The sequence below is a fragment of the Miscanthus floridulus genome, chromosome 14 (assembly GCF_019320115.1).
Source record: "Miscanthus floridulus cultivar M001 chromosome 14, ASM1932011v1, whole genome shotgun sequence".
NCBI lineage: Eukaryota > Viridiplantae > Streptophyta > Magnoliopsida > Poales > Poaceae > Miscanthus > Miscanthus floridulus.
The window spans coordinates 63,741,064-63,753,655 of NC_089593.1; the positions used below are offsets into that span (position 1 = coordinate 63,741,064).

Below are 12,592 nucleotides of genomic sequence, written 5' to 3' on the forward strand. Positions count from 1 at the left end.
CAGCGTCGACTCCCTCCTCTAGATCTACGCTCACCCTGGTCTTCGTCGGGCCTTCGACATTCGCCAGCGACGAGCACCCACTAGGTATGCGCCCACCCCTTTGCTCTCCCTTGAAACCGAACACCCAAACCCTAGCTAACGTAATCTATTTGGGTTTTTGTGCTCGGTTTAGGATTCGATTTGGGGGTGGATCGATAGATCAGTGTGTGTGAGCTGCGGTTGCTCAAACCTGGTTCATGTTTAATTAACCTGTCACATGTGTGCTATTTTTAGAATTAAAAGCACACTCCTGTTTTTAGCATTGTTTGATGGGCGAGGACACATTATATCGTCTCCAAATACTAAAATGCTAAGAATATGCTTGAGAAGCATGCAAGTAAGTTTCATTGCAGTAGAATATTCCTGTGCTGTTCACAAAGAAGAAATTTGCATCACTGATTTTAGTTTCTAGACAGGTAGTGTTTCAGCTTTAGAAACCCAAATTAATTGAGGTGGAAATGGATGTGCAAGAGGATTTGTCCTATGTACTGAGCTTAGCTCTCATCACCCAAATTAATTAGGTAGAGAATAGTTTCACAACCTATCATTTTTGAGCCAAAACTGGAGAACATTAGAACAATGAATTTGGATCTTTATTTTCACAAACAAAGCTTTACTTGTTGCTGGTTTGAGTGATTTGATTGGTCAGTGCCTCCGAGTTAAGGTCTGCTGTTTAAATGTGTAATTTCGCGTGCTAATCTACGCTGACTGTTTAAGACTGAGACTTTGAGTACTATAAGTGGGTCCTAACTCTAGTAGAACTGTTAATACCCGCGCCTTGTCATCATGTTTTGTTCAGCGCTCGTGACCTGTTTTTTTTCTTCTTATTATTATTTTGAGATATCATCACTACTCTGTGCTAGTATATAACTGATCTGTTCCTTTGCACTGCCTTACTTTCTTGAGCCTTTTCGTGCTAATTATTTGTTGAAGGCAATGCTTAATTCAATATATTTGTAAAAGCTGGGTCCTTTAGATGGTGCTTTTGTTGTAGCATAGGAGTAATTGTTGTTTCTCCTCTTTTTTCAAGAAATAAAGCCCCATCTCAATAAGATCCATTTGTTTCTTAATTTCTAGGCTGAAAGTGCTACTGCTGCGCTCAACTGCAGTGGTGTGATACAGGGATCCTTGCCAATAAGGTAAAACTCTAATCTTTTGACATTACTTAATTCTCAATCTAACTTGGGTTAGCGTTTCACATTACTTAATTCTCTGTTGTACTGAAATGCTATGTATGTGTAGTGATTTCCATTGTCACAAGACCGTTACTGAACTGTACCTACATCTATTTTGGTCTACAGATTTTTTTAGACATCTTTCTCATATAAGAAAACTTGCCCATTCTACCATGTTAGCTTTCTGTTATTGCATTCATGTGATAAACCACTCAAGATTACTCGACTTCTCACACGGAATATTATGGGTTCAACTTCTAGAAGAATGTTTTTCTCCTCTATTGTTAGTTCAAACCGTTGTCTTGGTGGAGGTGGACCCCTCTCATCCGGTCTCCTTGGGGGTCTCTCAGGATTGTTTCTTTGGCTGCTCCAGTTACTAGATTTGGCACCCCATCCATCTGCTTTCTAGTCCTTGTTACTAGAATCCCCAATCAGTGGAATTGTTCGGCACCTTAGCATGCGCTTCCCATGAATTATCTTGATCTGCTGGCTTTGCAGCAGCTCCAACTCCACTACCCCAGCCTCCCCAGTCACCAGAATCATTCGCAGCACTAGCATTTTGTTCCCAACTTGAGTTCATTGTTGTGCCATTTTCCCATGAGCTGCCTTTCTGAATATTTTGCTCTCCAACTTAAGTATTATACAACACCTCAGAATATCTAATTAACCGAATCAAACTAGAATAGACACTGATCCTAAACAAGGCAAGATCTACCAATCCCCAGAAGTCCTTGGGTGGGGAATAAATGTCCCTATGGTGTTGCTGCAGTCAAAACTGCTGACTTAACCATTAATATTAAAACATGCTTGGTTGACAAACCTGCACAACTTGATTGAAGGCACATGAGATGCCAATAAGTTCCCTCACTTGCTGAATGCCATATGGAATAGCCGTGCTTGTAGACTTCATTACTGTATGGACAATATATATTTTAATATGCTGTTGCTACTCCAGCATGGTATGACTTCTACATCCTGCCTATGATTGTTACCACTGATACTGTCCAGATACTAGTGTTTTTTTTGTTGACTAAAAATATGTCTTTGCTTAACAGGTAGAGATGGAGTGGAAGGTGAAGCAGTTTCTTTCTCCTTTCCCGCTGCCTCCCCTGACCTTGAGAGCCTCCCCTTCTGATGCGACGAAGACCATGCTACAGTTCTTTAAATGTGAGATCTCTCTTCCTCCTTTACATTCTAGCATGTCTTATTACAAGCTTGAGTTGTCTAAATGCAGTGCTGCTCACTTTGGTATTTCTATTATAGCACGAGCACGATAATGTACGAACTTTACATTTTTGTTAACTTGTTAGGCAAAGGTTCTTGAGCAGTTATATCAGTTAGATGTTAAGTTACTAGCAATGATTTCATGAGCATTTTTTATGGGACTGCAGTCACATTTCTTTATATATTTCCTTCTACAACTGTGCTCTGTCAGTTGCATTCATTTAATCAGATGTCATTTGTTTGTCCAGTTACTATCCTTCTGTGTGACACTATTGCTGATACATTTCTTATCTTAGGTTGTGATGTTTAACGCTATTGTATGTCAACATTGTTGCCAAAAGTAATGAATTCTTTCATTTAGAACATCTCAATGATAATTCGAAAACTGGGTAATATTCTTCCTGAGTGTTTTGGATTTGGAGGTTGAATGACTAAAGCAAATAGAAATAAGCTGATAACACTTTTGTACTAATGATCCTTTAATTGTCGTTAGTGAAAATATCTTCTCAATTGAAAAATATATGGACGAACTAAACAAGGATTTGTTAGGGGCATGAGGCTCTCTGATTTTCTTTTTGCCGTCTTTTATGCTAAACGCATTGTGAGATCCTCGCAGATACACTAGGCTCTTTTTCCTGAGTGGTTAACCACTAGACCTCTATTTATATCAACAGTTTAATACGTTATTTGTGAAGCAAAATATACATATCGTTGAAAGTAAAAGCCGCTGCTCACTAGCTGTCTCTGTACGTGGTTCTTCTAACTGGACACATTTTGTGATGCATTAGAAACCTGATGCCATTCTATATTAACAATGTAATATACTTGTGCAATTGGTTTCATAGAATTTTATCATGTGCAGTACCTTGAGCTAACTCGTTCATTTTAACCGATGGTGTAACAGACTACTCTGTTACTGGTAGCAAGTCAAAAGGAATACTGGTGGCTTAGACAAGTAAATCTACAGATATGCTTCATCTTTAGACCCCAACCATCACTCCACCAAAATCCTCGTTCAACTTCAAGCCCAGCACCTCCATTCTTGATTAACAGATGGTGATGGAGTGCTGATTGACAGTTTCTTTCACAGCAGCAGTTAATTCTTTGATTCTTTCATTTGCTAGTGGGTCCATCAGTAATGCTTCGTTTCTTTTATCTGATAGCAGGTCCCTTCGAGTACTGTATTTGTGTATTATTTGAATGAAACCTTGTTGGTCATGCACAGAAATTACTGTATGGAAAATATATATTTTAATATACTGTTGCTACTATTTTAAAATAATTTTTTTTGTGCATTTAACTCTTTTTTCCTGTGAGGTTGGCTACACAGAAATATTACTTTTAATCTGGGCAAAATGAATTTTTCTATGAGTTCACCTAGACCGACAGAAAAAAACGTGTTTTTCTGTGCGTTTATTTCTTTTTTCTGTGTGGATTAATACACAGAAAAATTAGTTTTAATCTGGGCGAACATAATTTTTTTATGCGTGTGAGACCCACAGAAAAATTGTTTCTGACGGTGAACCCACAGAAAAATTCGATTTTTCTGTCATTATATTTCTGTGTGTATTTTTCTGAGGGTACACCGTCAGAAAAATATTTTTCTGACGGTATTCGTATTTTTCTGTGTGTTTTCGCACACACAGAAAAAAGCGAGATTCCAGTAGTGAAGCCCCCCTACCTTGCAAACCTGGCCCCCAAACCTATGGAGGAGTGGCCTAGGCCCAACTAGCAGCCCACTTGCCAAAGGCAGTTGCCCGATGGGGCCATCCTGGTGTGGCCGCACCAGGGGTGAGCCCGCACCCCTACCGCCTCAGCTTGGGCCCAGCCTCCGCAGGTCAGTACATTGAATGGAGGGGAGGGCGGTTTGGCATGGATCCAAGGAATATTCCTCATACAAACCGCCCTAGAAGAGCTTTGTAAAGAGAAGGCTACCCCCTCACGACACACAACACAAGAAGCAAGAAGAAGAAGAGCCGCACTCCTACCTTAGCTCTCCAAGCTAGAATTAGTATAGGGAGTGAGTAAGGAAGAGTAAGAGGAGTTTCGGAGTTGTCGGATCACTCGTGCTTGTACCTCAACGAATATCTTCGCTATTTGGAGTAAAGAGTTCGTGTTTCTCTACAGTGGTGAGTTCTTGAGTAAGTTAGCTTTGATTACTATTTACTTATGGGTTCATCGTTTGTTCTAGTAATGAATACTCTAGTAGAGGACTCCTCATAGAGACAGAAGTTCCTGGCCAACGCTAGGGTAGCAGCTAATAGCATGTACATGGTGTCTAAGCTAGTAGTTACCTTAGTTTGCCTTGTTCCCCACAGTTGAGGGGTAGGTGACAGGTGGTGACAGCCCTATTCGTCCCTCGTAATCCCCCACATTCGGGTTCGGCGTAGAGCTACAGGTCGGGCTCACTTGGCAGACCAAATGCTACCCGGTGCCCGAAGCAAGTCTTTAGTAACTAAGCTATCTTTACCTAAGAACTCTATCCATAGAAAAACCTCACTACCCAAGTTCTCTTCTTCCTTGTTTTCTTGGGGGAACTAGCTATGAGACCCTTTACACTTCCGTTCCTCGTGGAAATACAATACGCTGAATACCACCGGATGAAGTGCTACAACGGTACTTTCGTGCGCTTGCGGATTCTTTCGCTTACGCTAAGAAATACCAACATGCAACACAGCGCCACCATGTGCACCGTCTTCACCGCCTCATCGTCCATGGACGCCATGGCCGCGTCCACAACCCCCAAGACTTTGCCCCGCACCACCTTCTCGCGTACGATGTACGGGAAGTAGTCCTGAGTGAGGTCCGGCGTCTCCAACGAGGGATACATGTTCGAGGAGTGTCATGCCGTAACTGAACACGTCGGACTTGTCGGACACCGCGCTGTAGAGCATCTCCGGCGCCATATACCCTAATGTACCCTTGAGGTGCTCCGTGTCGACGACGCTGTTGAGGCCACGGGTGATGGAGAGGGAGATGCCGAAGTCGCAGACGTGCGCGCGGAGGTCGCGGTCGAGCAGGATGTTGCCTGGCTTGACGTCGAGGTGCAGGATCCGCCAGGGGCACTCATTGTGGAGGTACGCGAGCGCCCTGGCCACGTCGATGGTGATGCACAGGCCGCTGCTCCTTGCTGTGAAAGGTCCACCTGTCCATCGAGCCATTCTCGAAGAAAGGGTAGACCAGGTAGAGGCCGCCCTTGCATTGGAGGCAGTAGCCGAGGAGGCGCACCAGGCTGTGGTTGTGCACGTTGGCAATGATGGAGAGCTCTCTTCGGAAGTCCTCCTCACCGGCCCCACGGTGTGTCCGCCGTGGATGTTCATCCTCTTGACGGCGACGGGCGTGCCGTCATCGAGGTTCCCTCGGAAGACATGGGCGGAGCCGCCGCGCCCTATCATGCTTCCGAAGTTCGCGTGGCAGCACCGCGTCATCAGCATCAAGAAGGCAACTTTGGAGCCAAGGGTAAATCTTGAAGAGAATCAAGACATAGTACACGGATATAGCCACGATATTGGCCCAGAAAATGAAGGAGGGGCGAAGATATTTGTTTGAAAAAATGAGGAGATGAGGAAATTAAAGAAAGCAGAACAAGTATAGGAATTCCAGTGGAGATAATCTTCTTCTTCCGACAGGTGTAGATGTATAGGCAACCAATGGCATTGCAGGCTACTAACTGAATGAGCCTACCTGCGATATTATAACAAATATATAGTGATAAATTAATCCTATCAGAATCCATTAATAAAACAGAAATATCGAATTTAGTATATTGGAAATCTATCGGTGATTATACAAACATCTGAAGGCAGAAAGAGGCAGGTGTGGTCTGAGGATCTGAGCAAATTCGGAAAACATGACTTCATTTGATTATACAAATAATATATGGTTTCAAATTTCGAATAGGAAATCCTGTGTTCAATTGTGCACATAACTACATAAAATGGTAAAATACTTGGAGAATAACATCTGAAGTGGAGAGACCCAATCCACTGGCGTTACCCACCGTGCATGTCGATGACGGCGTGCTCCGAAATCGAATGTGGCTCCGATAAATTTACAACAGAAGATGATGGACGACGGGTCTCTGGCGGGAAATTAACGGCGATCCGGCCTTCGAGCATATCCACCACATTTTGCATGCTTGGCCTCATGTCCCGCTCGTGCTGGATGCAGCAGAGCGCCACCTTCACCACCGTCTTCACTGCCTCCTCATCGTCAACAGCCACCGCCATGGCTGCGTCCACCAACTCCATGTGCTCGCCTTGCGCCATCTTCTCCCGCACGTTCCGCGCCAGGTTCGGGTCCGGCGTCGCCGATGACGAGGGGTCGAAGTTCCGGTGCCCGCCGATGAGCTCGAGAAGTGTCATGCCGTAGCTGAAGACATCGGACCTGTCCGACACCGCATTGAGGAGCATCTCCGGCGCCATGTAGCCGAAGGTGCCCCTCCCGCGCGTGTTGATGACGCTTGTCAGGTCCCGGGTGATGGAGAGGGAGATGCCGAAGTCGGAGACATGCGCGCGGAGGTCACCGTCAAGCAGGATGTTGCCCGGCTTGATGTCGAGGTGCAGGATCCGCCGGTGGCAGTCTTTGTGGAGGTACGCAAGCGCTCTGGCCACATCGACGGCGATGCACAACCTCTTTGGCCAAGTCAAGACGCGCCTTTGCTCGTCACTGCGGTTGAAGATCCACCTGTCCAGTGACCCGTTCTCGAAGAAGGGGTAGACCAGGTAGAGGCCACCCCCATGCTGGAGGCAGTAGCCGAGGAGGCGCACAAGGCTTCGGTGGTGCACATTGGCGATGATGGAGACCTCTCTTCTGAATTCTTCTTCGCCGGCCTCGGTGCGCCCACTGTGCAGATGTATGCGCTTGACGGCGACGGGCGTGCCGTCGTCGAGGTTCCCTCGGAAGACCTGGGCGGAGCCGCCTCGCCCTATCTTGTTTCCGAAGTCTTGCGTCATGGCTTGGATTTCATCGCTTGAGAATTCCTTCGGCATGTCTCTTATGCGAAATGGGGTCTGTTGGACTTGGAGCTGAAGCACCGCCGCTTCTTGTTGCCGTGCCGGTTCACGTGGCTCTGTCTCCGTGTGGGCATCAAGAGCATCGAGCCATCGTCGGATCCACGGATAAAGCTTCCAGATGCAGTACGAGCATATAGCCACGATGTTGGCCCCGAAAATGAGATCGGTGCGAAGTTCGGTGTTGGCAAACGAGCTGAGTAGGAAGGCAAGCAGAACAAGGACAAGAAGTCCAGCGGAGATAACTTTCTCCTTCCGACCAGAGGAGTTGCAAATGTATAGGAAACCAACGGCGTTGTAGGCTACTAACTGAATGAGTAGCCGAACTTTAATACTGCTGTAGTGGTACGGTTCGGCGTAATCTAGATAATTACAATAGGCAATTATAATCGCAACCAATAGGATAGTTACAATTGCACCATGTAAGATGGTTCTCACAAGCTTTTTCAGCCTACAGTAGTGCAGGATAAAGCTACACTTCCAGACGCAATACGAGAATATAGCTACCATATTGGCCCAGGAAGCGAGTTCAATGAGGTTGGTGCGGTCGTTGGTATGAATTCCAGAAAGGTAGGTGCGGTCGTTGGTATAAATTTCAAGAGGAGAGATGAGGAACACAGACATAACAAGTACAAGATATCCAGCAGACATAAACTTGTCTTGCCGACAGGAGGAGTTGTAGATGTATAGGCAGCCAAGGGCAAGGTAGGCTATGATCTGAATCACCAGCGATGCAACGGCGTAGAGGTGAACGCAATAAAGATAAATGTAGGCATACATGATCACGGAGAAAAGGGTAGTTACCATCACAACATGTAAGATGGTTGTCCATGCATTGCAGCATCGTTGAGAAGGATCGACAAGAGGGCTGGAGTCTTCTACGTCCAGCATGTTTATTGTACCTACTAGACTCTGCAGGCTGGAACTGGAAAGATGGAAGCAAAGCAAAAGCGCTGCGGAGATGAAAATCCGGGACGATAGAAGAGTCTACAAAGGGTTGAGAAGAAAAAGGCGCGTGAACTACAAACGACAAGGCATTGGAGCCAGGCAATTCATATGAAGATCCCAAAGCGAATGGGGCCCGGCTGGCCAACCAAAACACATGTCACCATGTTCGCTTGATCATATCAGCCATACTTATCAGCTATGATACAGTGGTTTTCACTCACAACAAAACAGCATCAGCCAGCTTATAAGCTACAGAAACAATCCAAGCGAACGGGGTGCATGATGTACTTGTACCATGTATACGTTGAACTGACCATGGACGAAGAACTTCCCAGTCGTACATACTTGGTCTGTCTCCACGGCTGTCTAGCCGCTCCTTGAAATCGATGTTTAGAGGTAGTTGAAAATAACAACTGTCTTTAGAAATGGGTTTCCAAATATGACTGCTGTTTCTAGCTGTCTCTACGACTCAATTTTTTTTAAGAGGCGGCTGTTGTTCCTAATTAACCATTTCTAACCACCTCCAAAAATCTCTTTTTTGCCCATATTGAAAATTCTAAATTCTAAATACACATATAAAGTGTTATATATAATGTATATATAGGGAAATTATTTCCTATTATTAGGGTGTAGTTATTCTCATGTGTACATCTCCAGATTCATGGTGAATATGACCCGATGAAATGTACGTAGACAGAGTGTGATCATGTTAGACCATCTAGAGTAGTATGTATGTCAAGTATGCACTATAAATATACACGTATATATGTATATTTAGATGAGGAGAAAACATCACATGAATTGGCCTTGTTCGCTTATCTTATAATCCGTCTTTTTCAGCTTGTTTTTCAGTCGGAACAGTGTTTTTCTCTCACAACAAATCAACCGGAACAGTGTTTCGGCTTATTTTTTCAGCGAAGCAAACGGGGCCATTGGTATACTAATATAATAATAATAATGTGTTACATCAAATGCACACTGTTTTCAGCAACCTAAGTCTTTTGTTGTATATAAACGTGACAGTCGAGAAGTCTCAACCAATCAGCCTGATGTCCTATCACGGACGATGGATCCTGGTACTCGTCGTTCTTGTATATCACTTTGCTCAGTAAAAACTGACCGAGGTCCCCGACGACATCTAGGAGATTGTCATTATCTACTTCCTTGCCGTTAAAATCTAGGTCTTTATGCCACTACAAGAAAACATAGTTTAAAATGATGGGTTCAAATAATAACATGTTTGCGCTGTCAATCTCAAAATTTGCCGGCTCAGTCATTCGAAGGTGCTCATAGAGATAGGGTTTGCATACGTGTGTTCATAGGGTTGACACTACTACACTCAGACTTTTCACAGCCACGTCGTAACCCCAATCGCAGTCCAATTTCGGTCTCGGCAGTAAGCTGTCGGCAGTGATGGTCATTGCCCTCACTGTCGGCATCTGGGACCGACTGCGGTGTACAATACATAGCCGTTTTGGCTTATGATCCATCCGTGATAAGGTCCTTACTTTGGTCGCATTGGAGCATGACCCGTCTATGTGGGTATGCACTAACACCGCCGCATTGTCAAATAATCCGCCTGTGTGGAGGCTATCATCACTGTTGTCTGGGCACATCAACCGCCTGTGTAGTGGTCACGACACCGTCGCCTTGTACTTTGACCCAACTGTCTACTGTGCAGGTTCATTGTCGCTTCGACGGCCAAGACGTCTGTAGAGGTAAACATCACCATCGCTTCAGCGTATGAACCATCAGTACAAAGGTCATGGTCACCGTCGCCTTGCACCACGATCCGCCTTTGATGATCGTTTAGTCGGTGTCAGGTTACTGAACGATTCAGCGGTGATACACTTTTGATCCCTGCCGCATAATACATATAGCGACGGTGTTGGACGTTTGTACCACCAACGACGGTGGTGATAACAAAAAAATAAAATAGCTTTCTGAACACAAAGCATACAGATATAATCATTACATCCATAAACCATGTTCTTACAATAACAATGGACACTTACCATAATGTATTTCTCAACTGATTTCCTAACACAAGCGGTACATAGATCGCAAACTAAAGGTAATGATCTCTACAGACTTACATAACGAAACGATGTTGCTGTGCTCCGCCTATGTGGCACTCCTGCTTGCTAGGCAAAAATGAATATAATTAGTCTATCCTTCGGATTGGTAGCCAATGTACCATGAAACCCCTCTTCTTCCTACCATAGCTAATGCATGAAAATTATTCAAAAGCACTCAGACTCAACCTGCACAAAGCAACAAAATTAATGATATTAAACACACCATTCCTTTAGTTACCAAGCCCAAATTGGTCTATATATAGAATCAAAACAACTGCCTACCTGAACAAACAAAATACAATAAATGCACCTTTACTGCTCTGCTAATGACTCCATGAACAAGGGAACATAAGGAAGATAGTGAGGTCCGTTGATACATAGACTCCAGGTAGGTCTAGGACAGCGCATTACCCATGTAGGGAGGACATGAAGTTTTCTATGGTTTATGTCATATGCAAGCAGTGTTCTGTCCTCCCCAATAAGGAAAATCAAATTCTATTCAAGGTGAACTGCAATCACTCTGTACTCCGCATCACAAACCTCATAACCAAGTTCAATATTGTTCTGTCCAAATATCTCCAGCGTGGTCACCGTATGCTTCAATGTCCATCTATTGCTACCATAGTCTTCAAGGATTCAAATTGAAAGCTGAGTCATAGTGTAAATATCATTAGTACATAAACACGACTGATCCTGGGCTTCATAGATGGAGATTGCATCACCACGTGGCTTCTATATTTTCATCCATATCTTTCCGTCCATATCAACAGCAACGATCTGAGGGAACTCAAGACAGTGCATAAAACCATTAAGAAACACACTTCTCGCATATGTGGATACTATAATACCGTTGCCCCATTCAAATTCTTTAAAGATCCAAGCTGCACTCTTAGATGAGTAGATGCTCACACCTGTGGATTCACCCTCCCTCATCTTCCCATATTTAAACACATGGAAGTGCAAGGAGACTGTCGGATCGAACCCCATGCGAGCCTCGCCACAAGAACAGAGGTTATCCGATAGTAGCAACCATTTGTTAGTCGCCATTGCAGACAACATAGCGACACCTAAAACACCAGTAGAGGATGAGGCCACTGCAGCAATCCGACACGATGACATCATGAATGGGGAAGGGCAAGAAGGACAAGGAGGGGTGTTCATCGGTGATGCTGGTGAAGTGGTGTTTGCCTTTCTAGGTGTGATAGAAGAATCTAACAACAATCTGGGGTAGCTCCTTTTGGTACTCGGCGTCCGAGATGAGGTGGTTCCAGGAGCGGCTGACACACTTGCAGTTGCACAAGGAGCGGGCACTGAGGCGGCGGATGATGAGGACCAAGACATGGTCTGTGAGGATGCCCACTCCCTTCATCTTGTTGGGGACCTCCTCCATCTTGACAAGGATCTGCTGGAGCGGCAGACACACACTAATCAAATGGAAGCTTGCTTCCTACGTACATGAGTGAAGAGAGGAATAAAAATCCAAGAAACATGGATAAGGGAAGTGCGAAAGCGTTACCCTTGTGTTTGGATCTTGCAGCAGTGAGCTCGAGCCGGCACGACAGTGAGTACCACCTTGGTCACCGATGGATCTGTGCGGGCCAGTGAGGCATACCGACGCCGCGGCGTAGAGCACTAGATTGTCGGCGGTGAGTGGCGGTGATGGGAATAGTAGCACTGAGGAGGAGGCAAACAGGGTGGAGAAGAGGCGGTCTTTGTAAGTTAAAGTAGGAGCCGCGGGAATGCAAATTTGAGCGTAACTTTGTAAATACGCGTGGGGGACTTGGGCGGTCTTGGAAAATGATGATAGCGGTGCCATATTGAGTTCCTGACTGTCTGGAAGCGGTGGTGAAGGCTGCCAGTGGTGGTGGTTGCGTGTTACGAATATCACCTAATGACGGACGTGACATACGGTCGCAAAATCTATGGTGCTCGGAGGCTACCATCACACTACCGCTTCCCCATCACACAAAATAAACATCGCAGCAAAGATAAGGAAGGTCCCAAAAATACATAAGTTAAGAACATTTCATATTTCATCTAAATAAAATATACATATTCTACGCTAAAAATTCTGTACATAAAATAAAAATCCTACTACAAGACTAGCTTCAGCGGG

General features: G+C 44.8%; 2 protein-coding genes across 2 annotated transcripts; both read right to left on the minus strand.

Annotated features, from left to right (window-relative positions):
- Positions 1 to 5,046: 5,046 nt before the first annotated feature.
- On the minus strand, positions 5,047 to 5,866 carry LOC136503572 (probable receptor-like protein kinase At5g20050). The gene is made up of 2 exons (XM_066498604.1): positions 5,267 to 5,866; positions 5,047 to 5,202 (listed from the first exon to the last, which is right to left on the minus strand). Exons 1-2 carry the CDS (start codon positions 5,864 to 5,866, stop codon positions 5,047 to 5,049), a joined length of 756 nt encoding a protein of 251 aa, XP_066354701.1.
- A 564-nt stretch (positions 5,867 to 6,430) lies between these two features.
- On the minus strand, positions 6,431 to 8,230 carry LOC136503573 (probable receptor-like protein kinase At5g20050). The gene has a single exon (XM_066498605.1). It carries the CDS (start codon positions 8,228 to 8,230, stop codon positions 6,431 to 6,433), a length of 1,800 nt encoding a protein of 599 aa, XP_066354702.1.
- Between the last annotated feature and the right edge of the window lie 4,362 nt (positions 8,231 to 12,592).

Coding starts and splice junctions, on each gene's coding strand:
- LOC136503572 (XM_066498604.1), bottom strand. CDS start 5,866: ATGACGCGGTGCTGCCACGCGAACTTCGGAAGCATGATAGGGCGCGGC. Junction 5,203..5,266: donor GCATGACACTCCTCGAACAT/GTATCCCTCGTT, acceptor GTACGCGAGAAG/GTGGTGCGGGGCAAAGTCTT.
- LOC136503573 (XM_066498605.1), bottom strand. CDS start 8,230: ATGTATGCCTACATTTATCTTTATTGCGTTCACCTCTACGCCGTTGCA.